Source organism: Sinohyriopsis cumingii, chromosome 17 (genome assembly GCF_028554795.1).
Source record: "Sinohyriopsis cumingii isolate HCF-2022 chromosome 17, ASM2855479v2, whole genome shotgun sequence".
NCBI classification, from domain to species: Eukaryota; Metazoa; Mollusca; class Bivalvia; order Unionida; family Unionidae; genus Sinohyriopsis; species Sinohyriopsis cumingii.
In genome coordinates, this window is record NC_142977.1 from 48,626,550 (window position 1) to 48,652,294 (window position 25,745).

Below are 25,745 nucleotides of genomic sequence, written 5' to 3' on the forward strand. Positions count from 1 at the left end.
CTTGAAAGGTCTTAATTTTTAGGATATTTTCAGTGTGTGCTTTGCGTTTACACTCTACAAGTAGGCCGCCTGATTTTAGGTTTTTTACACTTTTCGGCTTGCCAGCTAATCCAAGTATAGTCTTTTCGACTATAAATGGCGATAGTGCAGCAAGTGGTTTAGCCTCGTCTTTCGATTGGATGACCATGAAGCGAGGAAAGGATTCCACACTATATGGCTCATCATCCGACTCTGATCCTGTTTTGGTACGTTTGTGTTGGTTTTTTTTTTAATTATCCATGATGGCTTGAATAAAATTTCAGCACCCGTGCTCCCCACCCACCAAGGAGCCCAACAAGGGGACACTTTTCAAGTGTCAGGGATACACAGATGCCATACTCAGTTGATAAAATTACCTTTGATTGACCCTGAAGTCGCCAATTTCTAAGGTCGGTAAAATTACCTCCCGATTGACCCGTTAAGCCACCGCCTTCTAGGAAGTCTTCTAAGACTTGGAAAAGGGAAAGATAAAGGAATAGAATATAGGGGCAACGGTGGTATCAAGAGAGATACAAGGAGAAAGATAAAGGAGGTGAGAGAGTAAATAAAGACTTCCTAGGGCTCGGCGTGACCATCCGATTTGTCGGAACCGGGCCCATCCCGACCACCCGTCTAAGAGAAGTAGAGGCCAAAGTAGTGTATTGCAGGGAAAGCATCTACTCAACTACCAGGATCCTTTCCTCCCCCGACACGGGACGCAACCCACGGCAAACAGGTTGCCTCTACTTAGTCGCCTTTTACGACACGTAGCGAGGCACGTCGGGCCAATTCTACTACCCCGGACTCACAGGGGGTCTTTCGATTGGATGACCATGAAGCGAGGAAAGGATTCCACACTACATGGCTCATCATCCGACTCTGATCCTGTTTTGGTACGTTTGTGTTGGTTTTTTTTTTTTTGAATTATCCATGATGGCTTGAATAAAATTACAGGACCCGTGCTCCCCACCCACCAAGGAGCCCAACAAGGGGACACTTTTCAAGTGCCAGGGATACACAGATGCCATACTGAGTTGATAAAATTACCTTTGATTGACCTTGAAGTCGCCAATTTCTAAGGTCGGTAAAATTACCCCCCTAATGACCCGTTAAGCCACCGCCTTCAAGGAAGTCTTCTAAGACTTGGAAAAGGAAAAGATAGGGGAATAGAATATAGGGGCAACGGTGGTATCAAGAGAGATACAAGGAGAAAGATAAAAAGGTGAGAAAGTTAATAAAGACCTCCTAGGGCGCGGCGTGACCAGCCGATTTGTCGGAACCGGGCCCATCCCGACCACCTGTCTAAGAGAAGTAGAGGCCAAAGTAGTGTATTGCAGGGAAAGCCTCTGCTCAACTACCAGGAACCCTATCCTCCCCCGACACGGGACGCAACCCACGGCAAACACGTTGCCTCTACTTAGTCGCCTTTTACGACACGTAGCGAGGCACGTCGGGCAAATTCTACAACTCCGGACCCGTAGGGGGAAACCGGGGAAGAACCACCGACCCACGAGAAGCTAATGGCAAGATTTTTCGCATACCCACATCGACCGAATCCGATTGATTGTTTTTTTTTTTAACGGCGCATCAGCACTTTTAGGCTATTTAGCGCCAAACAAAGTGTTATTTGTATAATCTTTTAAAACTGATAAAAGGTCCTATATCGACCAGCGATATAAAAGAACAAATGGTTGAAATTAAAAACGGTAAGATGGTAACGGTGCAAAATAAAGCTTCCCGATCAACGGGAGATGTAAAAAAGATGAATAGGTATTAAAATGGGACGGTACGTATATTGCATAAAACAGCATAAGGTGATAACATAAAAGTCAGAGTTTAAAGTAAATATTTACGGCTTTCAAGAACTCTATAATACGAGTGAAGTTTATATTATCAAAAAGTTCTTTCATGTCATGCACAATGTAATAACGATCGCGCGTAGGTTGTAGGTCAAAGCACTCTATCATAAAGTGCTTGACAGTGAATGGTTCATTGCAAGAAACGCACTCTGGTGGGTCTTCACCTTTTAGTGTGTGGGTGTGGGTGATATAAGTATGACCAATTCGGATTCTTGCAATGACTACCTCCTCCCTACGAATGGTTCTGTAGGAAGGAGTCCATTCTCCTAGAGTTGGTTTGATTGCGTGAAGTTTGTTATTTACAGCATCATTCCATGATGCCGGCCACTTCTGACGTAAGAACTTTCTGATACAAGGTTTAAAATCAGTATATGGTATTTTAAAATCAGATGGTTCTTGAGAAAGGGCCATTTTAGCAGCGCGATCTGCTTTTTCGTTACCTTTAATACCAGTGTGGCTAGGTAACCAACAGTATATTATATTGTGGGAGACACTCAGCTCGGTACTTTTTACGAGTATGTTTTTCAATAATGGGTTCTCCAGTTTTCTATTGTGTAGCGACTGGAGTACTGATAGCGAGTCGGAGAAGATGATACTGTTTAAAATACGGTTCTTTTCTATATGTTGCAGAGCAAGGTCTATTGCTCTCATTTCGGCTGTAAAAATTGATGCTCCATTTGGTAAGCGAACTTGCGTTGTGTGATTTCCACAAACAAAGGCTGCAGCAGCCTGTTCCTCATCCTTTGATCCATCAGTGTAAATTCTGGTGTAGTTTTTAAATTCGGTGAGGAGTTCATGGTAAGAGTTGTGGAAGATAGAAGGGTTTGTTTCGGACTTTTTCCCATCGTGTAGCGTAAAACGTACTTTTGGTTGTTTAATTAGCCAGGGTGGTGTTTCGGAGATGAATGTTTTCTGAATTTTAGAAAGATCTATATTTGTAGTGTCAAGGCTGGATGATATTCTAATGCCAAAGGAAGGTATGGCGTTTGGTTTATTTTCGTATAAAGTTTTGTATTTGGGTTGAAAAACAGCCGAAAAAGCAGGATTCAGAGGGTTTGATTTTAATTTCAGAGCATACTGTGCGGAAAGCATTTCTCTACGATGCGATAACGGTGGTTCATTCGCCTCAGCTAGAAGGCTTTCACACGGGGATGTTTTAAATGCTCCCAGAGCCAGTCTTATTCCCTGATGATGAATTGTATCAAGCATTTTAAGATACGATTTTCTGGCAGAACCATACACAACGCAACCATAGTCTAGTTTGGAGCGAATAAACGTTCTGTATAAATTTAGGATGACTTTTCTATCAGCACCCCAGTCAGTGTGCGCTACTACATTAAGTAGGTTAAGTGCTTTTAAGCATTTAGCTTTTAAGTTCTTTAGGTGTGGAATAAAGGTCAGTTTTCTGTCAAAGATTATACCTAAAAATTTGGTTTCCTCAACAACTGGAATAGGTGTTCCATCCAGTGTGAGGTTCGGTCGACCGAATCCGAGACTCGAGCCAACGCAGACAGAGGTGAGATGGCAGTGATCCGTAACGGAGAGCGCTTTAGACCACTCGGCCACTCGGGGCTCCTCCACGCATTGCAAGGCCTAGCTTGATTGTACAACGAATAGGTTAAAAGTCAACTTTAAAAATCTAAAGTTCATTCCCATTTCGAATGTACATCATTATCCAATGTTCATACTATTGTCATAGTGCCATATATATATATATATATATATATATATATATATATATATATATATATATATATATATATATATATATATATATATATATATATATATATATATATATATATATATATATATATATATATATACATCCGTTAAAGGTAAATGGAATGTATTTGTTGGTGTAAAGCAATTTGATATATCATTAGCATTGGTATATCAAATCGTGATCCTTCCATTGCGGATTAATACGTAAATATAAAGATTCTTTCAACATTAGTTTTTTCTCAACAGTAAGCTATCACTTTCATAATCAGTAGAGTTGTACTATAATAACGACCAAAATATTAATAATCTCCGTTTTTTAAATTAATCTCTGCTCCCCCCCCCCCAACCCATATATAAGAAAATAATTACTGGGAAGAATGAAGATGGAGAGAAAAAAGATAACTGAAATTGCACCAAATTACTGAAAAGAAACTAGACTTTGTAACGGTTAGATGTAAACGTTCCATGGGATTTTATCACAGTGTTCAAAATAGCAATGATACAAATTTGCAGTAGTCTGTCCTGACTTATATGGTACATTTATTTGTATGTAGGAATAAATATACTTTAATATATTTAAAGCTCTGTCTTTCTTTCTACACGTTTTATAAAACCTATTGAAGTTGATATAAACACATATCATTTAATATTAAATGTGTGCAGGTCGATATACCCTCCTACAAACGTTCTCTATCACTGTTATGGTTGGTAAGGCAGCAGACTGGCAATGAATGAGTGCCTTTACGGTACATCTCTCCAATCACACAACCACATCTCTCTCTCTATCTCTCTCTCTCTGTCTCTCTCTATGTGGACCTGCATAGAAGAGACCAGCTAAAATCTGTTAGAAAACGAGGCTGGTGGATTTTTGCCTTTGTGTTTCTGGATTTATGAATGACAAGAAAATGTACTCACACGAAGGGACGGAAAGTGGAAAATTAAAAACAATCGATTGGCTAGTAGCAATGCTAATTAAGTCATAATAATGCCTTAGATGAATTTCAAAGACATCTAAATGTTTCATTTACTTCTTGCATGTTCCCCGGTTTGCTTAATTGATATTCTCAACTCATTTAAACATTCTAGCCGGTATGTGAGAGCCAACGTGCTCAGTGTTGAAGAATTTAACCGTGCTATGTTCGTGGTGCTCTACGTTCTTCATTCAAACCAACTTTGATATTTAAAGCATGTGTGAATATTCTTATTTAATCAGTATCAATGAAAACATAAGTTCAAAAACTTTAAGAAGCAACTTAATAATTTGCAAGGAGATTGCGATTATTTACAAAAGGTTAAGTACTACCTTTTGTAGCGGACACATTGGAAAGTGTCAAGAGGTCATTCATTCCGTCAATACACAGTTGTTTGTAGTCAATATTTACTGCGCTAGAATTCCAACTATGTGATTTCTACAGATATAAATAATATATAGGTATCGTATGTATGCTTATCATTGATATACCAATTGTATACATTTTCACTGAAAGTAAACTCAGCAAGCCTCGATTCTTCATAATGAACAAGTTTTACATGTGGCATATATATATATATATATATATATATATATATGTATATATATATATATATATATATATATATATATATATATATATATATATATATATATATATATATATATATATATATATATATATATATATATATGCTGGTCAAATTTTTCATATGTACATTCCTTGGCTGATATATTATGTTCTTTAGATGGCCCAAACAACATTATCTTCAGCCCAAATGAACCAATCATTGCTGAATTTGGCTCCTTAAACATCACGTGCATACCTGACTGCAATATATCCTGCTCATTTCAATGGATGAAAATCGGTGTACAAGATATTCCAGAAAAGCCGGTATCGAACTTAACCACATTGCAAATTGCAAACGCTACCAGAAAGGACGCCGGGAATTACTCATGCAGGGCAACTAATAAAGACACCAATAAAACTGTGGTTAAAAGCATCGCACTGAACGTTATCTGTGAGTCTCCAGTTACGATCTTTTCAATTCTATGTATACTTTTTTATTCAAAGTATTTCTTCATGTCAATATAAGCTTCCATTTCATCTGCATCATCAAACCAGAATGTAATCAACAAGTGCGTACCTCGCAACTGCAATATTTTAACAGTATCTTGTAGGCAGTGTCAAAAATAATGTCACTCAGCAAATATATTCATTCCAAGTTAATGTCTCAATGTTTTGGAACCCTTGACAATCCTAAGAGATATACGGGAAAAATGCATTCATTTCTACTATATAAAAGTAGACGTACTGTAATAAACTCAATAAAACATATTTCAGAATGTCTGCTTAATAACTGTTCTTAATATATGTTTAAGCTAATATCAATGTCCACCCTTTTAATGCAATTATTTTCTGAAAGACACGTATACTTTTTGCAACCTTGGATGAACACCTTGTAAATCACTATTAGAACTATAGTGCATGCATCAGTAATTAATATAATTAGTGAGTGTACTTTACCTTTACCTTACTTCACAAGGCAAACATTCTATAACTACGGAATTTAAAACTGTAAAAGATAACATAAAAATGGACTATTTGGTAATAGAAAAGCCAATTACTTGTATAAACGTATCCATCCTGTAACAAAAAAGTCAAGATGATCGATTAATTGATTGATTGATTGATTGATTGATTGATTTTTAACGGCGCATCAGCACTGTTAGGCTATTTAGCGCCAAACAAAGTGTTATTTGTATAATCTTTTAAAACTTATAAAAGGTCCTATATCGACCAGCGATATAAAAGAAAAATGGTTGAAATTAAAAACGGTAAGATGGTAACGGTGCAAAATAAAGCTTCCCGATCAACGGGAGATGTAAAATAGATGAATAGGTATTAAAATGGGACGGTATATATATTGCATAAAACTGCACAAGGTGATAGCATAAAAGTCAGAGTTTAAAGTAAATATTTACGGCTTTCAGGAACTCTATAATACGAGTGATGTTTATAGTATCAAAAAGTTCTTTCATGTCATGCACAATGTAATAACGATCGCGCGTAGGTTGTAGGTCAAAGCACTCTATCATAAAGTGCTTAACAGTGAATGGTTCATTGCAAGAAACGCACTCTGGTGGGTCTTCACCTTTTAGTATGTGGGTGTGGGTGATACAAGTATGACCAATTCGGATCCTTGCAATGATTATCTCCTCCCTACGAATGGTTCTGTAGGAAGGAGTCCATTCCAAGATGATCGACGATATACAGCTAAATGCGATCATTTGAAATAGCTAGATATTAAAGCGATAAGTCTTTTCGTCATACTTTCACTTTATTTCAAAACGAAGACATTAAAGTCTGTGTGTGTGTGTGTGTGTGAAGGAGGGGGGATGATATCACCCCGCACACTTTATTGGCCAAAAGCCATAAGGTTTATTATTGTTGAATCTGACATTTCTTTCTTTTAAACGTTTTCAACAAAAGCACTATTTGCTTCTCTTCTAGACCACAACCATTCCAGAGTTAACAGTTCAAATGAGACGAAGCTTCCAGTCGAAAGAACTCCTCGATCAGGTAGTATATATAATATCAAGATACACAACATTTTACAGATAACATTTGGCAAAGATAGAATTTAAAGTTCAAGAAAGATGTATGTTAGGTTTTACTCTATTGCTTTGCATAAACACATATAAATCGCTGAAAGCAAACTAATACCCAAATGTACATGACCAAATACTTAGAAATCTCATAGAATCATAAAGAGTAAAGATCATTACATTCCCAAAAATAAGACTTGGTAGCCGACCTGGGCTGATTAGATATTAATATAATAACTAAATTCTATCAATCTCGAGTCCAATAAGCTATCCGCTGTGTCACCCTGCTTCTGCCATTGTTGTGTGCCTCATGATATCGTGATTACTATTTCGTTTACCATCGTAACATTTTACCTTTCAACATTGGTACAGAGTATTTAGCGCTTTTGATTTTAATACTTCCTCAGCCGCCCTAAACCGGCTCATCTTCCTCCTCTGAGCTGCTTTTTAGTTCCCAGCAGAATGAACTCGCACAAAGTGAATGGTGATGTCATCCCATAAGCATGTGGCCTTTTTCTATTCTGTTACCAATGATGACATCAGAGCAATGCATATTAACCATGCCATGTAACCAATAGTAAACCCAGATAATTCGTACCTACTGGATTGATGGGTGATGGCTTCCACTAATATACTCAATGATGCCTGCTGACTACATACATATATCCTCGACTTTTATTTAAGTTACTACCAGTACTTGACTTTATGTTGACATTATAGTGTACTGATGCCAAAATAGCTCTGATCAAGTAACTAGTAATAGACAACATTACACTTTTGTCTTCCATGATTACTGTTTAATGTAAACACCGGCATAGTACGCATTCTTTGTTTATTACGTATATTATAGTCAAATGTCTTTTATAAATATCTTTCTAGAAAAGGTGGGACGCAATATGATGCACTCTTTATGATGTGCCAAAATTACACTTTATCATTTTGTGTTCACTTTATTTTCTTCTTAGCCTCTCTGGACTTTTAAACAATTTCAAAATATCATGGAGTTTGGCTGGTCTTGTACTGTATATTATCCGGTATATATAATGGATTCTGATATAATAATTAATCGATGTTTCTAGTTATCTGAAAGATATATATTTTAGTTTTAGCTCTAAGCTGGATACTATAAATTTAACTCTAAGAACTTCCAATATGTTTACAGTTATGATTTTCATGAAACCATTTAGTCTGAATATAACAATCCAAGATTTTAATCACTTTTAGTGGAGCGGTTGCACTATAGAAAACAGTTTTTTTATGTAAATGTTATAATTATCGAAATAAATGATAGACAAAATACATATGTATGTAAGAATAACATACTCTGGACATAAAAACATTATTTGATGCTTGGAACCCCAGTGTCTATTTCTAATGTTGATGATCGGTTTGTTGTCTCTAGTAAGTAATACTAGTTCAAATCATCGTTTAATATTACATAAATTAAACAAAAACGGAACTATACTTTCGTGTTCATATGTCTGATTGTCACATACAAATGTTGAATATAATGTCACATGTTTCAATAAAATAAATATTCCAAGAAGTAATAGTGATTTTAACATGGTCTTTTCGGGGGATCGTAATAACATGCACTTTTAAACTGAAAACACTTCAGGACTTACATTTACTAATGAGTAGGTTGTTTTAGAAGAAGTTATAATTTACGCAGCATTATACTTAAAGCTATCAGTTAACACCATACAAATGTCATTTTGCAGAGCTAAGTGCTTGCTCATAACATACAAAGGTCCAGATCATTGAATTGTCTGAGGCAGACAGTACAATTTTCGTTTGAGTTCAATGTTTTTTTTTTCTTATCTTGAGATCATTGCTTCTTTCAAATACTATAATTGATAAAATATAAAATTTTGTTGCTATAAATCAGAACAGGATATTGGTCTCCGGTCTTACACAGGTAAAACGCCCCAACGGGAATCTTCTGGTAGCTTTTTCACATATTCACACTGGCTGGTCCCGAGACAAGAACCCATGGTAACAGAAGTGAGATCTGAGTGATCGGTAAATGCGAGACCTTTAGACCACTCGAACCCCCACCCCTCGAAAAAAGTTATAATGAATAATCAGGATTAATATACCAAAACATTTCTACTTCAGAACAGTGTTAGCATAAAAATACAAATACAAATAATAAATAGGATTTTAAGCATTCACCAGTTATACGGGCCGCCATGCATGCACACTCTTGCGCTGAGAAAAGGCGTTCAACTAAAACAAACAAAAACAAAACAATGTCTTTGGGCTTGACGTGTATTAGTTACAAAGGACCGTTTCTAAATAAAATTCTACAATCTTCCATAATAGCTGAAGTACGATATATTCTCTTCCGGAGGTACGAACCATATTACGTTTTTACTGTACATGTTAGTGTCTGTGTTTTGGATTTTTAAAGTAGCTTTAAACAAATTTGAGACACAGCTGTTAACTGTAGTACTTTTTTGTTTCGTCGGTAAGTATTGAAATTCCTTAGTAAGCTTTTTAATAATATCATTATAGTAACATCATGCTTTCACGTTTATAATATAATTATTCAAAAACATTGTCTCTATTATCCTTTAATCATATGTTTGATATGTGTTATCTGGTGGCCAAGTGGACTTTTTGATGGATATTTGGGTGAATCTAACATTTGAACAAATTTTCGTTGACAGTTAAATGTCGTTTTAACTATATACAAGTGCCTGTTAATGTTTCATGGATTCGTATTCTTTTGTAAGACTGCAAATTATAAGATGTTTAGGAGTGCAGTTGCTTTCCATTTGAAATTTACGTAATTTTTCATATCCACTAATGTATTTCTTGTTTGCTGAGTAAGCGTTTAACTGGCTATACTTGATAATTACATTGACTGGATTTGGGCAACCAACACCAAGCTACATAACATAGTATATCAATAGTACATTGTATACCTCAGTGTCAACACTCTCTACTTTTATCAGCAAGATCTATACTTCAGCACAATGTCTTTTATATTGTGTCACCTATTGCATAATCAGGAGAATCACACTTCAGTTACTGTTTATTTATTAAAACTTATACAACAATCGTACATATAGTAAATTTATCTACTATAAGGTATGGATAATTTAAATTTGGACGGTGTTAAGTTTTCTTTCGAGCTGCTATATTTCGGTTTCGTTTATCTCGAGATCGTTTTTTCTTTTTTTATAAATAATATTATTAATATGTAGATTGCAAACAAACGTATGTAAAAAATCTAGGCATAACCGTTCTTAGCTTGAATGTACTCCAGACTTATGGAAGCTAATATTAATCTTTCCAATTTTAATTATTGTTGGATGACCAGCGCAATAACATTAATGTTCACTTTGAATCCGGCATAAGATCATTCCGATTATATTTCCGTATTCATCTTCAATGCTGCTTACTAAGAATCCTTTTACCTATGTCAGCTCTTATTAAACGTATTTTCCTTTACTTTGGCATATGCATATAAAAGTTTGAAAGCATGCAATATATGTATTTACTACAAAAGCAGCCGACGCTGTTTATTGAAACATTTACTTTTAAATAGTTTTTAGTATTTTCTCTGATATGTTCAATCAACTAAACAAAATGTAATGTATCGTTTACAAAGTTAATACATATTAGAGACATTTACATAAGCGATACGCTTTTTTACAGTCTCAACCCGCTCATTCATTTAGATCTCAAAGATACATCAATAATCATTGTGTTACAAAGTCTTGAAATCTGTCACATAGAATTAATACTGGTTTTCGTCACCTTGAAAATCGCACGACACAACTGCAGAAAAACATTTTCTTGCCGGTACAAAATGTATGTCTGTTAACTTAGCATTTACTTTATTTCTTATTGCCTTTATTAGGCGCACACAATTTGGCTTTTTTCAAGTATCTACATTTAATGTTACAGACACAGTATGGATATCAATTTTAACTGTCTTGGCTGGCATAGCTGTTTTTCTTGCGTCATTGATCTGTGGATTCGTTGCTTATGAATCAGGAAAATGGTGAGTTTTGAACACTTTTCATGTTTATAAACACAATACATGCAAATGTGTATTCATATTAGGTCATCACAATCGCATATTTGACCATGAAAATAACACTTATAGAGGTATTAAGGATTAAAGGGTAACATTACATTTCAAGAAAGAGACATCGTACGAAGTAGGTACTAAATATTTGAGCATCTAACCTTCGCTGCAGATTAGTTCAAACGACACCTTCTGACGAGTTGAGCAACATGGTTGGAAATGTCCTAATGGGTATCTCTTCAAATCGAGCACAAAAAATTAGAATCTGAGTGAGCTACACATTGCAAGTAGTTGGCTCGATCAAATTTTATTTGACAGCACTGAATAAACATTGATTGATTATTTTTAACGACGCGTCAGCACTGTAAGGCTATTTAGAGCCAAACAAAATGCTATTTGTATAATCTTTTTTAAAAATTATAAAATGTCTCATATCGACCAGCGATATAAAAAACATAGTTGAAATTAAAACGGTAAGACGGTAACGGTGCAAAATAAAGCTTCCCGTTCAACAGGGGATGTAATTATTCTAAGTTAATGAAAAATCATGAAAAGGTATTAAAATGGGACGGTATATATATTGCATAAAACTGCACAAGGTGGTAGCATAAAAGTTAGAGTTTAGATTGATTGATTGTTTGTTTGTTTTTTTTAACGGCGCATCAGCACTTTTAGGCTATTTAGCGCCAAACAAAGTGTTGCTTGTATAATCTTTTAAAACTTATAAAAGGTTCTATATCGACCAGCGATATAAAAGAACAAATGGTTCAAATTAAAAACGGTAAGATGGTAACGGTGCAAAATAAAGCTTCCCGATCAACGGGAGATGTAAAAAAGATGAATAGGTATTAAAATGGGACGGTATGTATATTGCATAAAACTGCACAAGGTGATAGCATAAAAGTCAGAGTTTAGAGTAAATATTTACGGCTTTCAAGAACTCGATAATACGAGTGATGTTTATATTATCAAAAAGTTCTTTCATGTCATGCACAACGTAATAACGATCGCGCGTAGGTTGTAGGTCAAAGCACTCTATCATAACGTGCTTGACAGTGAATGGTTCATTGCAAGAAACGCACTCTCGTGGGTCTTCACCTTTTAGTATGTGGGACAGGGGGTGATGTAAGTATGACCAATTCGGATTCTTGCAATGACTATCTCCTCCCTACGAAGAGTTCTGTAGGAAGGAGTCCATTCTCCTAGAGTTGGTTTGATTGCATGAAGTTTGTTATTCAATGCATCACTCCATGATGCCGGCCACTTCTGACGAAAGAACTTTCTGATATAAGGTTTAAAATCAGTATACGGTATTTTAAAATCAGATGGTTCTTGAGTAAGGCCATTTTAGCAGCGCGATCTGCTTTTTCGTTACCTTTAATACCAATGTGGCTAGGTAACCAACAGTATATTACATTGTGGGAGACATTCAGTTCGGTATATTTGACGAGCATGTTTTTCAATAATGGGTTCTCCAGTTTTCTATTGTGTAGTGACTGGAGTACTGATAGCGAGTCGGAGAAGATGATACTGTTTAAAATATGTTTCTTTTCTATATGTTGCAGAACAAGGTCTATTGCTCTGATTTCGGATGTAAAAACTGATGCTCCATTTGGTAAGCGATCTTGCGTTGTGTGATTTCCACAAACGAAGGCTGCAGCAGCCTTTTCCTCATCCTTTGATCCATCAGTGTAAATTCTGGTGTAGTTTTTAAATTCGGTGAAGAGTTCATGGTAAGAGTTGTGGAAGACAAGGGTTTGTTTCGGATTTTTTTTCCATCCTGTAGCGTAAAACGTTCTTTTGGTTGTTTAATTAGCCAGGGTGGTGTTTCGGAGATGGACGTTTTCTGAATTTTAGAAAGATCTATATTTGTAGTGTCAAGGCTGGACGATATTCTAATGCCAAAGGAAGGTATGGCGTTTGGCTTATTTTCGTATAAACTTTTGTATTTGGGTTGGAAAACCGCCGAAAGAGCAGGATTCAGTAGGTTTCATTTTAATTTGAGAGCATACTGTGCGGAAAGCAGTTCTCTACGATGCGATAACGGTGGTTCGTTCGCCTCAGCTAGAAGGATTTCACACGGGGATGTTTTAAATGCTCCCAGAGCCAGTCTTATTCCCTGATGATGAATTGGATCAACCATTTTAAGATATGACTTTCGGGCTGAGCCATACACAACGCAACCATAGTCTACTTTGGAGCGAATAAACGTTCTATATAAATTCAGGGTGACTTTTCAATCAGCATCCCAGTCAGTGTGCGCTACTACTTTAAGTAGGTCAAGTGCTTTTAAGCATTTGGCTTTCAAGTTTTTTAGGTGTGGAATAAAAGTCAGTTTTCTGTCAAAGATAATACCTAAAAAATTTGTTTCCTGAACAACTGGAATAGGTATTCCGTCCACCGTGAGTTTAGGTTCATTGTGGTGTCGTTGTAATTGACAGAAATGCATACATACCGTTTTTGATTTCGAGCATTTGAAGCCGTTCGTACTAGCCCAATTTTGATTCTTGTTGATATTTTGCTGTAGTTGTCTTTCAATTGTATGCATGGGCTTTGACCGATAACATATGAGAAAATCATCAACATATAGTGAGCAATCCACACCAGGAGTCAAACACTTGGTGATGTTATTAATTTTGATATTAAAAAGTGTCACAGATAAAATACTGCCCTGGGGCACACCCATCTCTTGCTCGTGCAAATCTGAGAGGGTAGAGCCCACTCGTACCTTGAATTCTCTGTCTTAGAGGAAGTTGGATATGAAAGAGGCAGACGGCCTTTTAGACCTAGATCGTGCAGGTCGTTTAGTATCCCGTACTTCCATGTTGTGTCATAGGCCTTTTCTAAATCAAAGAAAACCGCTACTAAATGTGCTTTCTTGATAAATGCATCGCGAATGAATGTTTCTAGTCTAACCAGATGATCGTTGGTGCTCCGTCCATAACGAAAGCAACTTTGGAAAGGAGATATTAAATTGTTAGTTTCCAGGTATACAACAAGCCGAGAATTGATCATTCGTTCCATTGTTTTGCACATGCAGCTTGTGAGTGCAATAGGTCGATAGTTGGTAGGATCTTCGCTATCTTTACCGGGTTTGGGAACTGGTATTACTGTTGCTTCTTTCCATATCTTACGTAGAATACCAGTAATCCATAAATCATTGAAGAGTTTCAAAAGAGATGTTAAAGATGATTCTGGAAGATGTTTTAAAAACTGGTAATGTATTTCGTCAGGCCCAACGGAAGTATCATGGGCCTTGTCTAAAGCCTCCGTAAGATCTGATAGTGAAACCCAAATACAAAAGTTTATACGAAAATAAACCAAACGCCATACCTTCCTTTGGCATTAGAATATCATCCAGCCTTGACACTACAAATATAGACATTTCTAAAATTCAGAAAACGTCCATCTCCGAAACACCACCCTGGCTAATTAAACAACCAAAAGTACGTTTTACGCTACACGATGGAAAAAAATCCGAAACAAACCCTTCTATCTTCCACAATTCTTACCATGAACTCCTCGCCGAATTTAAAAACTACACCAGAATTTACACTGATGGATCAAAGGATGAGGAAAAGGCTGCTGCAGTATGCATGGTATGGAAATCACACAACGCAAGATCGCTTACCAAATGGAGCATCAATTTTTACATCCGAAATCAGAGCAATAGACCTTGCTCTGCAACATATAGAAAAGAACAGTATTTTAAAAGTATCATCTTCTCCGACTCGCTATCAGTACTCCAGTCACTACACAATAGAAAACTGGAGAACCCATTATTGAAAAACATACTCGTCAAAAATACCTACGCGCGATTGTTATTACATAGTGCATGACATGAAAGAACGTTTTGATACTATAAACATCACTCGTAAGCAGTAAATATTTACTCTAAACTCTGACTTTTATGCTATCACCTTGTGCAGTTTTATGCAATAAATGTTCCGTCCCATTTTAATACCTTTTCATCGTTTTTCATTAACATAGAACATTTACATCTCCCGTTGATCGGGAAGCTTTAATTTACACCGTTACCATCTTACCGTTTATAATTTCAACCAATTCTTCTTTTATATCGCTGGTCGATATAGGACCTTTATAATTTTTAAAAAAATATACAAATTGCATTTTCTTTGGCGCTAAATAGCCTAACAGTGCTGATGCGCCGTTAAAAAATCAATCAATTATCACTTTGTACTAAGTTGTACTAAGAAAAAAGAATAAACGCTTTTTTTATTAATGTACTTTTGAGAACGCTTAAACAATAATATTATACACCTTCAGCTTCTGCACTATAGTTGCATAAAGGACTATCTATAAGGTTATTGTCACGCTGATCGTTTCAAAATTCGCTACATTGGTTTATGTTGCTAGTGTTAATAATGGGCTATTTGTTATCACCAGAAAGATAATAAGAAGGATTGCCCTTACTTATTGAGATAATACCCCTTTACTAAAAAAAAAGTTGCGTTTTGTCACTTTCAGGTAAGGTATTCCATCTGAGAATAAAAGAGTTAAAGAAAGATTTGATTTGTTGTTTCAAGTCTAGAATTTAATCTAGTGAAGTTAAGTCGACTACCTGAATTGTATGTTGGTATTTTTCCAACAACGGTTGGAGAGGTTTTTTGTGAATGGTATGCATTTATTTCTTTCTGTGAATGCTGCATTCTTTGTAGAATATTTCGTTTGTATACACTTCTAAGCCTCTATTGGATTTTGTTTCTAATCGCTATCTTTTTGAATCTGATTCTCTTTCCGTGAATTTCCTAAAAGACATATTTATACCAAGCTTTATCATCATCTTGACAAGATTTTAGTCCTGTAGGAATGCATCTGTACGTCATATATAATACGGCGGATGTAGATAGATTTGTTGCATGGATGACATTTGAGTACTGAAGAAAATGTATCAAGTCTAAATTTGTACTGCATACTGCTTCAAAGCCACATATTCAATCAAAAACTAGAGTTTTAGCTGTATTATATTTTGTTATTCGATAAGTTTTTTTGGTGATCACTTACTGATGTGTCAGAATAAAAACAACCTCTCAAAATAAGAATTTTTGTATTAAGTGATACACAAATGGGTCGAGGGAAGATTACTCTGGTAGGTTTGATTTTAATGCAAAAACAACCTCACAAAAAAAGAATTTATGTATTAAGTGATACAAAAAAGGGTCGAGGGAAAAATAATCTCGTAGGTTTGCTTGTAATTTTGTATCTTTAGTATTATAATATCAATAAGTTTTTAACATTGGAATTTAACAAGTGCTCATTTGAGTCACCAAGAATCATTAAGTTTCAGAAATACGAACTGCTCTTTCTAAGAAAAAGTCTGAACAGTGGAGAATCTGTTATATCACATGCACCTGTAAAGAAAGAAAGTGCGTCATCCGTTCTTGCCTAGAAATATGATTTTATACCGTTTGTATAAGATGGATTGAAACTGGACCGACCTAGGTTCAGTCTATCATTGCATGCCAGTAATACAAGCAAAATACAAAAATAATGTAAACTATCACTAATCTAAAGAGTAGAGTCGATACCTTTAGAAATAATGAAGCATAGATGACTTGAGAAAAAAACAATAGTCATTGAATCTCAAAAAGCCTTAAAATACAATGACGAGAAATTTGATTTTTTTTTTTTTGCAAGCATGCCTGTGATAGATTTTCAGCTTACGAGTTACAAGATTTGCAGCTATAATATCGTCATGTTGTAAAATTTCGTTTCGACGCACTTCAAGTTTGAACAGGAAAAATGAAAAAACCGTTCATACATTCAGTGTGAAACAAAAACACCACCCATATGATTGCATGATTGAAGATAACATTGAAAAGAGTGCAAAGGGTTCATTCCAATTTTAGAGTTATTTGGGTTTCGTTTTGTCAAATGGGTATGCCTTGGTCTTTAATAATTAAAAACAAACGACTGAACGAATAATAATAAATAAAGACGCAAGAAAGAGCAAGAATAGTTGTTGCTATGATTATCGAAACACGAATTATTGTACCAATAATGCGGTAACGTAATATTTACATTAACATCTAAGTAAATTAGTCGAAAAATATCATAATGACGTTGTTATTGTCAAGGCAGCTCAGCATTGAAAATGGTCTCCTTTTTATGGCAAAGTTAACTGTTTCTAGATGAATCTTAAATGTGTTCTTTTCGTTGCGTATATTATAAAATGAACTCGATTTTTATTTTTTATCAATGTTAGTTTGTGTTTACTCAACCGTTTATCGATGAAACCTTATATTACAAACTCGATCAATAAACGACTTCACTCAGACTTGCAAAGAAAATGTGAAACCAGCATTTAGAACTTAATAATGACCTCAACCATTAATGCATGAATATGTTAATTTATTTATAATAAAATTTAATATTTTATGACATACGAAAAATGTCTTTGTTTTATTTTTAAAATCTTAGGTGTTATTCGCATTGTAGGTATTATAAGCGAAATGGCAGCATCGAAACCACTGCCGAAGTTGGTCCATTGTGTTTCAATCCTGGTAATAGCATGGACTCTGCACGGGAACGTATAAATTCAGATCCACATACTAACTACTCGACAGGAGAAGATAGCGGAGAAGGTCGCCATACAAGAATCTACTACACCGGTGCTTCCAGATGCTCCATTTTAAGATCCAGCTCATGCCCAATCAACCATATTAGGACTTCAAACATGTAGGAACAGTGCAAGATAATATGAAGATACATATGTTAATGTAACATAAATACAGTTTGGATTATGTAACATTTCAACTACATGAAATTCTCCATCACCAATATGTTGCAGTTCTACACAACAAATATAAAACCAGTAAACTTACCTGCAAGAAGAATGACGTATTGATGACCAAGTCTCGTAATCTGCCCACGAGCATTTCTTTTATGTCTTATTTGCTTATTTAACTATTTTCAGGAGCTTATCTAATTGATTGATGCTTGATTGATTGATTGATTGATTTTTTTACGGCGCATCAGCACTGCTAGGCTATTTAGTGCCAAAAACAAAGGTTATTTGTATAATCTTTTAAAAATTATAAAACGTCCTATATCGACCAGCGATATAAAAGAACAAATGGTTGAAATTAAAAACGGTAAGATGGTAACGGTACAAAATAAAGCTTCCCGATCAACGGGAGATGGAAATGTTCTATGTTAATGAAAAACGATTGATTGATTGATTGATTGATTGTTTATTTAACGGCGCATCAGCACTTTTAGGCTATTTAGCGCCAAACAAAGTGTTATTTGTATAATCTTTTAAAACTTATAAAAGGTCCTATATCGACCAGCGATATAAAAGAACAAATGGTTGAAATTAAAAACAGTAAGATGGTAACGGTGCAAAATAAAGCTTCCCGATCAACGGGAGATGTGAAAAAGATGAATAGGTATTAAAATGGGACGGTACATATATTGCATAAAACTGCACAAGGTGATAGCATAAAAGTCAGAGTTTAGAGTAAATATTTACAGCTTTCAAGAACTCTATAATACGAGTGATGTTTATATTATCAAAAAGTTCTTTCATGTCATGCACAATGTAATAACGATCGCGCGTAGGTTGTAGGTCAAAGCACTCTATCATAAAGTGCTTGACAGTGAATGGTTCATTGCAAGAAACGCACTCTGGTGGGTCTTCACCTTTTAGTATGTGGCTGTGGGTGATATAAGTATGACCAATTCGGATTCTTGCAATGACTACCTCCTCCCTACGAATGGTTCTGTAGGAAGGAGTCCATTCTCCTAGAGTTGGTTTGATTGCGTGAAGTTTGTTATTTACAGCATCATTCCATGATGCCTGCCACTTCTGACGTAAGAACTTTCTGATACAAGGTTTAAAATCAGTATATGGTATTTTAAAATGAGATGGTTCTTGAGAAAGGGCCATTTTAGCAGCGCGATCTGCTTTTTCGTTACCTTTAATACCAATGTGGCTAGGTAACCAACAGTATATTATATTGTGGGAGACACTCAGCTCGGTATTTTTTACGAGTATGTTTTTCAATAATGGGTTCTCCAGTTTTCTATTGTGTAGTGACTGAAGTACTGATAGCGAGTCGGAGAAGATGATACAGTTTGAAATACGATTCTTTTCTATATGTTGCAGAGCAAGGTCTATTGCTCTGATTTCGGCTGTAAAAATTGATGCTCCATTTGGTAAGCGAACTTGCGTTGTGTGATTTCCACAAACAAAGGCTGCAGCAGCCTTTTCCTCATCCTTTGATCCATCAGTGTAAATTCTCGTGTAGTTTTTAAATTCGGTGAGGAGTTCATGGTAAGAGTTGTGGAAGATAGAAGGGTTTGTTTCGGATTGTTTTCCATCGTGAAGCGTAAAACGTACTTTTGGTTGTTCAATTAGCCAGGGTGGTGTTTCGGAGATGGATGTTTTCTGAATTTTTGAAAGATCTATATTTGTAGTGTCAAGGCTGGATGATATTCTAATGCCAAAGGAAGGTATGGCGTTTGGTTTATTTTCGTATAAAGTTTTGTATTTGGGTTGAAAAACAGCCGAAAAAGCAGGATTCAGAGGGTTTGATTTTAATTTGAGAGCATACTGTGCTGAAAGCATTTCTCTACGATGCGATAACGGTGGTTCATTCGCCTCAGCTAGAAGGCTTTCACACGGGGATGTTTTAAATGCTCCCAGAGCCAGTCTTATTCCCTGATGATGAATTGGATCAAGCATTTTAAGATACGATTTTCTGGCAGAACCATACACAACGCAACCATAGTCTAGTTTGGAGCGAATAAACGTTCTATATAAATTCAGGATGACTTTTCTATCAGCACCCCAGTCAGTGTGTGCTACTACTTTAAGTAGGTCAAGTGCTTTTAAGCATTTGGCTTTCAAGTTTTTTAGGTGTGGAATAAAGGTCAGTTTTCTGTCAAAGATAATACCCAAAAATTTTGTTTCCTCAACAACTGGAATAGGTGTTCCGTCCAGCGTGAGTTTAGGTTCATCGTGGTGTCGTCGTAATTGACAGAAATGCATACATACAGTTTTTGATTTCGAGAATTTGAAACCGTTCGTACTAGACCAATTTTGAATCTTGTTGATATTTTGCTGTAGTTGTCTTTCAATTGTATGCATGTGCTTTGACCGATAACATATGAGAAAATCATCAACATATAGTGAGCAATCCACACCAGGAGTCAAACACTTGGTGATGTTATTAATTTTGATATTGAAAAGTGTCACAGATAAAATACTGCCCTGGGGCACACCCATCTCTTGCTCGTGCAAATCTGAGAGAGTACAGCCCACTCGTACCTTGAATTCTCTGTCGGAGAGGAAGTTGGATATGAAAGAGGGCAGACGGCCTTTTAGACCTAGATCGTGCAGGTCTTTTAGTATCCCGTACTTCCATGTTGTGTCATAGGCCTTTTCTAAATCAAAGAAAACCGCTACTAAATGTGCTTTCTTGATAAATGCATCGCGAATGAATGTTTCTAGTCTAACCAGATGATCGTTGGTGCTCCGTCCATAACGAAAGCCACTTTGGAAAGGAGATATTAAATTGTTAGTTTCCACGTACCATACAAGCCGAGAATTGATCATTCGTTCCATTGTTTTGCACATGCAGCTTGTGAGTGCAATAGGTCGATAGTTGGTAGGATCTTCACTATCTTTACCGGGTTTGGGAAATGGTATTACTGTTGCTTCTTTCCATATTTTAGGTAGGTTACCAGTAATCCATAAATCATTGAAGAGTTTTAAAAGAGATGTTAAAGATGATTCTGGAAGATGTTTTAAAAACTGGTAATGTATTTTGTCAGGCCCAGCGGAAGTATCATGGGCCTTGTCTAAAGCCTCCATAAGTTCTGATAGTGAAAACAGCTGGTTGTAGCTTTCCGAGTTGTTGGATGTGAATTTTAAACCTGACTTTTCTTTTTGAGTTTTCAATTTTTGGAAGGCTTCGGAATAATTAGATGATGACGAATTTTTAGAGAATGTATCAGCAAGAACATTTGCTATGTCACGTTTTGAGCTAAGATTGTTATTGTTCACTTTTAGATGTCGGAAAGAATTGTGTTTTCTCTTTCCGTTTATTTTTCGGATCGTGTCCCAAACTTTCTTAATTGAGGAACGAGAGTTTAAAGAGGAAACATATTTCATCCATGATGCTCGTTTACTTTCTTTGATTGTGCGGCGAGCTTTGGCCCGGAGAATACGATATTTACTTAAATTCTCGGGCGTCGGATGATTGTTAAATTTTTTCAAGGCTTCTCGGCGTTGCCGTATGGCTTCCTTACATTCCTTAGTGAGCCAAGGTTTTAGGGTTCTTTTACAGTTTGCTGAGGACTTGGGGATAGATTCTTCTGCAATGTCGGTTAAAATAGATGTAAAATGCTGAATGAGGTCGTTAACATTGAAAACTGTATCCTCATTCAGCCTGGTTTTACAGAGTGTTTCGAATTTGGCCCAGTCGGCCTTCTTTAAATTCCATTGTGGAATTACTTCATCAATTGTAGAGTTATGATTTACAAGGGAGATTGGGAAGTGATCGCTGCTGTGAAGGTCATCAGCGACCTTCCATTCATAGTCCAAAAGCAGCGAAGGAGAACAAATTGTCAAATCGATGCTTGTGTATGTACCCGTGCCTGGGTGTAAATATGTAGGTGTTTTGGTATTATATAGACACAGATCGTGTCTAGAAATAAAGTCTTCAACTTTGTGACCTCTGTCACTTACATGATTCGATCCCCATAAAATGTTATGGGCATTAAAATCCCCGAGTAAAACAAAGGGTGCGGGAAGCTGTTGAACAAGATTATCGAGTTCGTTTGGTACTAGGTTAGTGTTTGGTGGTAAATAAATAGAGCAAAATGTAATCACTCGATGTAGAGTGACGCTTACAGCAATGGCTTGTAAATTGGTGTTTAAAGTAATGAGACTATGAGGAGCTCTGTTGTTCACAATAACAGAAACTCCTCCTGATGCCCTGTCAACATTTGGAGAGCAGGTGTTAAACAGGGAGTAGTTTTTAAATGTGATATTGTCTGTATCTTTCAAGAAGGTTTCTTGAAGGCATAGTACCGCAGGATCATGTTCGTTTAAAAGCAGGAGAATATCATTGTAATTTGCTTTAAGTCCTCGACAATTCCATTGTATGATAGTGTTTTTCATTATAAATTTAAATTAAAGATTGTGGAGCTAGGTTAGACCTTTCGCAGACGGAATTTGTTTTGTTATTTCTCTGGAGGAAGTACGGGGGTGAATTTTTTGTTTGTAGGTCTGGAGTTCCCTTGGGCGCATGGAGCAGATTCTTCTGCATCCATGCTCTCGATGTCTCCAAACCTGTTATAAAGTTTGATGGGGTCATCTGACCCCTTTTGTTGCCTGTTTCCGTGAGATTTTTTATTCTTTGGTGATTTAGGTTGTTGGGTATTATTAAATGTAGTCTGAGTAGATGCCGTGTTTTTCTGTGCTTGGTAATGGGGGGTGTTTGAATTTGGTGTTGAATCGGGTGCTTCTGTTTGTGTTTGAGCGTCCTTCGTTGTTTTAGGATTGCTCTTCACTACAGTGGAGAAGGATGGGCCAGGATGGGCTGTTTTTGCCTGTACAATTTTTCTGGCTTCTGGATAGGGAATATTATTTGTGTATTTTACCCTCTGAATTTCCTTCTCCTGTTTCCAGGTATCGCAATCCTTGGAATTTGCGTGGTGCTCTTTTCCGCAGTTGACACAATGCGGAGTTGCTCTACAATCAGATTCCTGATGAGCATTGTCTCCGCATCGGCCACATATTTGGCTCTTGGAGCAGCGGTCTTCGTGATGGCCGTATTTTTGACACTTATAACACCGAAGGGGGTTGGGAATGTAAATCTCTACCTTTACTTGCAAAAAGCCAACTTTCACCACTTTGGGTACAGTTGGCCTGTTGAAGGTGAGTACAATGGTGTTGGTGTCCTGCAGATTGTTATTACGTTTAATACGTATTCGTCGGACTGCAGTGACACCTTCATCTTTCATTCCTTCGATGATGTCAGCGTCGGTGACTCCAGCCAAGTCACGGCAGCGAATCACGCCTTTGGACGTATTCAGTGTGGTGTGAGCGAATGAGGTTACTGGGATATCAAAGAACGTTTTCATTTTCCTGATATTGTCTGATTGACCTCGTCGCTCACACTCAATAAGAAGACAACCCGATTTCAACTTTTTAACACTTTTAGGTGTGCCAATCGATCCTGTGATAGTCTTTTCGATGACAAATGGAGATAGTGCGGCAAGCGGTTTCGTGGCATCTTTTGACTGTATGACCGTGAAGCGTGGAAATGACTCCACACTACATGGTTCATCGTCAGACTCTGATAAGGGTTTCGATCTTTTATTTTGATTTTTTTTGGAATTATCCATGATGGCTAGATTAAAAATTCAGCACCCGTGCTCCCCACCCACCAAGGAGCCCAACAAGGGGACACTTTTCAAGTGTCAGGGATACACAGATGCCATACTCAGTTGATAAAATTACCTTTGAATGACCCTGAAGTCGCCAATTTCTAAGGTCGGTAAAATTACCCCCCGATTGACCCGTTAAGCCACCGCCTTCTAGGAAGCCTTCTAAGACTTTGAAAAGTGAAATATAAAGGAAAAGAATATAGGGGCAACGGTGGTATCAAGAGAGATACAAGGAGAGAGAGAAAGAAGGTGAGAAAGTTAATAAAGACCTCCTAGGGCTCGGCGTGACCAGCCGATTTGTCGGAACCGGGCCCATCCCGACCACCCGTCTAAGAGAAGTAGAGGCCAAAGTAGTGTATTGCAGGGAACTGCTCAACTACCAGGATCCTTTCCTCCCCCGACACGGGACGCAACCCACGGCAAACAGGTTGCCTCTACTTAGTCGCCTTTTACGACACGTAGCGAGGCACGTCGGGCCAATTCTACAACCCCGGACCCGCAGGGGGAAATGAAAAACGATGAAAAGGTATTAAAATGGGACGGTATATATATATTGCATAGAACTGCACAAGGTGATAGCATAAAAGTCAGAGTTTAGAGTAAATATTTACGGCTTTCAGGAACTCTATAATACGAGTGATTTTTATAGTATCAAAAAGTTCTTTCATGTCATGCACAATGTAATAACGATTGCGCGTAGGTTGCAGGTCAAAGCACCCTATCATAAAGTGCTTGACAGTGAAAGGTTCATTGCAAGAAACGCACTCTGGTGGGTCTTCACCTTTTAGTATGTGGGTGTGGGTGATATAAGTATGACCAATTCGGATTCTTGCAATGACTACCTCCTCCCTACGAATGGTTCTGTATGAAGGAGTCCATTCTCCTAGGGTTGGCTTGATTACATGAAGTCTGTTATTCACGGCATCATTCCATGATGCCTGCCACTTCTGACGAAAGAACTTTCTGATACAAGGTTTAAAATCAGTATACGGTATTTTAAAATCAGATGGTTCTTGAGTAAGGGCCATTTTAGCAGCGAGATCTGCTTTTTCGTTACCTTTAATACCAATGTGGCTAGGTAACCAACAGTATATTATATGGTGGGAGACACTCAGCTCGGTATTTTTGACGAGTATGTTTTTCAATAATGATTTCTCCAGTTTTCTATTGTGTAGTGACTGGAGTACTGATAACGAATCGGAGAAGATGATACAGTTTAAAATATGGTTCCTTTCTATATGTTGCAGAGCAAGGTCTATTGCTCTCATTTCGGCTGTAAAAATTGATGCTCCATTTGGTAAGCGATCTTGCGTTGTGTGATTTCCACAAACAAAGGCTGCAGCAGCCTTTTCCTCATCCTTTGATCCATCAGTGTAAATTCTGGTGTAGTTTTTAAATTCGGTGAGGAGTTCATGGTAAGAGCTGTGGAAGATAGAACGGTTTGTTTCGGATTTTTCTCCATCGTGTAGCGTTAAACGTACTTTTGGTTGTTTAATTAGCCAGGGTGGTGTTTCGGAGATGGACGTTTTCTGAATTTTAGAAAGATCAATTTTTGTGCTGTCAAGGCTGGATGATATTCTAATGCCAAAGGAAGGTATGGCGTTTGGTTTATTTTCGTATAAGGTTTTGTGTTTGGGTTGAAAAACAGCCGAAAAAGCAGGGTTCAGAGGGTTTGATTTTAATTTGAGAGCATACTGTGCTGAAAGCACTTCTCTACGATGCGATAACGGTGGTTCGTTCGCTTCAACTAGCAGGCTTTCACACGGGGATGTTTTAAATGCTCCCAGAGCCAGTCTTATTCCCTGATGATGAATTGGATCAAGCATTTTAAGATACGACTTTCTGGCTGAACCATACACAACGCAACCATAGTCCAGTTTGGAGCGAATAAACGTTCTGTATAAATTTAGGATGACTTTTCTATCAGCACCCCAGTCAGTGTGCGCTACTACTTTAAGTAGATTAAGTGCTTTTAAGCATTTAGCTTTTAAGTTCTTTATGTGTGGAATAAAGGTCAGTTTTCTGTCAAAGATTATACCTAAAAATTTGGTTTCCTCAACAACTGGAATAGGTGTTCCATCCAGTGTGAGGTTCGGTT

At 36.9% G+C, this 25,745-nt stretch overlaps 1 protein-coding gene across 1 annotated transcript; it reads left to right on the forward strand.

Moving 5' to 3' along the window:
* The first annotated feature begins 5,409 nt into the window (after positions 1-5,409).
* Positions 5,410-18,051, forward strand: LOC149778571 (uncharacterized). The gene is made up of 4 exons (XM_089938505.1): positions 5,410-5,594; positions 7,088-7,156; positions 11,101-11,197; positions 17,684-18,051. The coding sequence occupies exons 1-4, from the start codon at positions 5,432-5,434 to the stop codon at positions 17,925-17,927; spliced, it is 573 nt and encodes a 190-aa protein (XP_089794631.1). The 5' UTR covers positions 5,410-5,431; the 3' UTR covers positions 17,928-18,051.
* Positions 18,052-25,745: the final 7,694 nt, after the last annotated feature.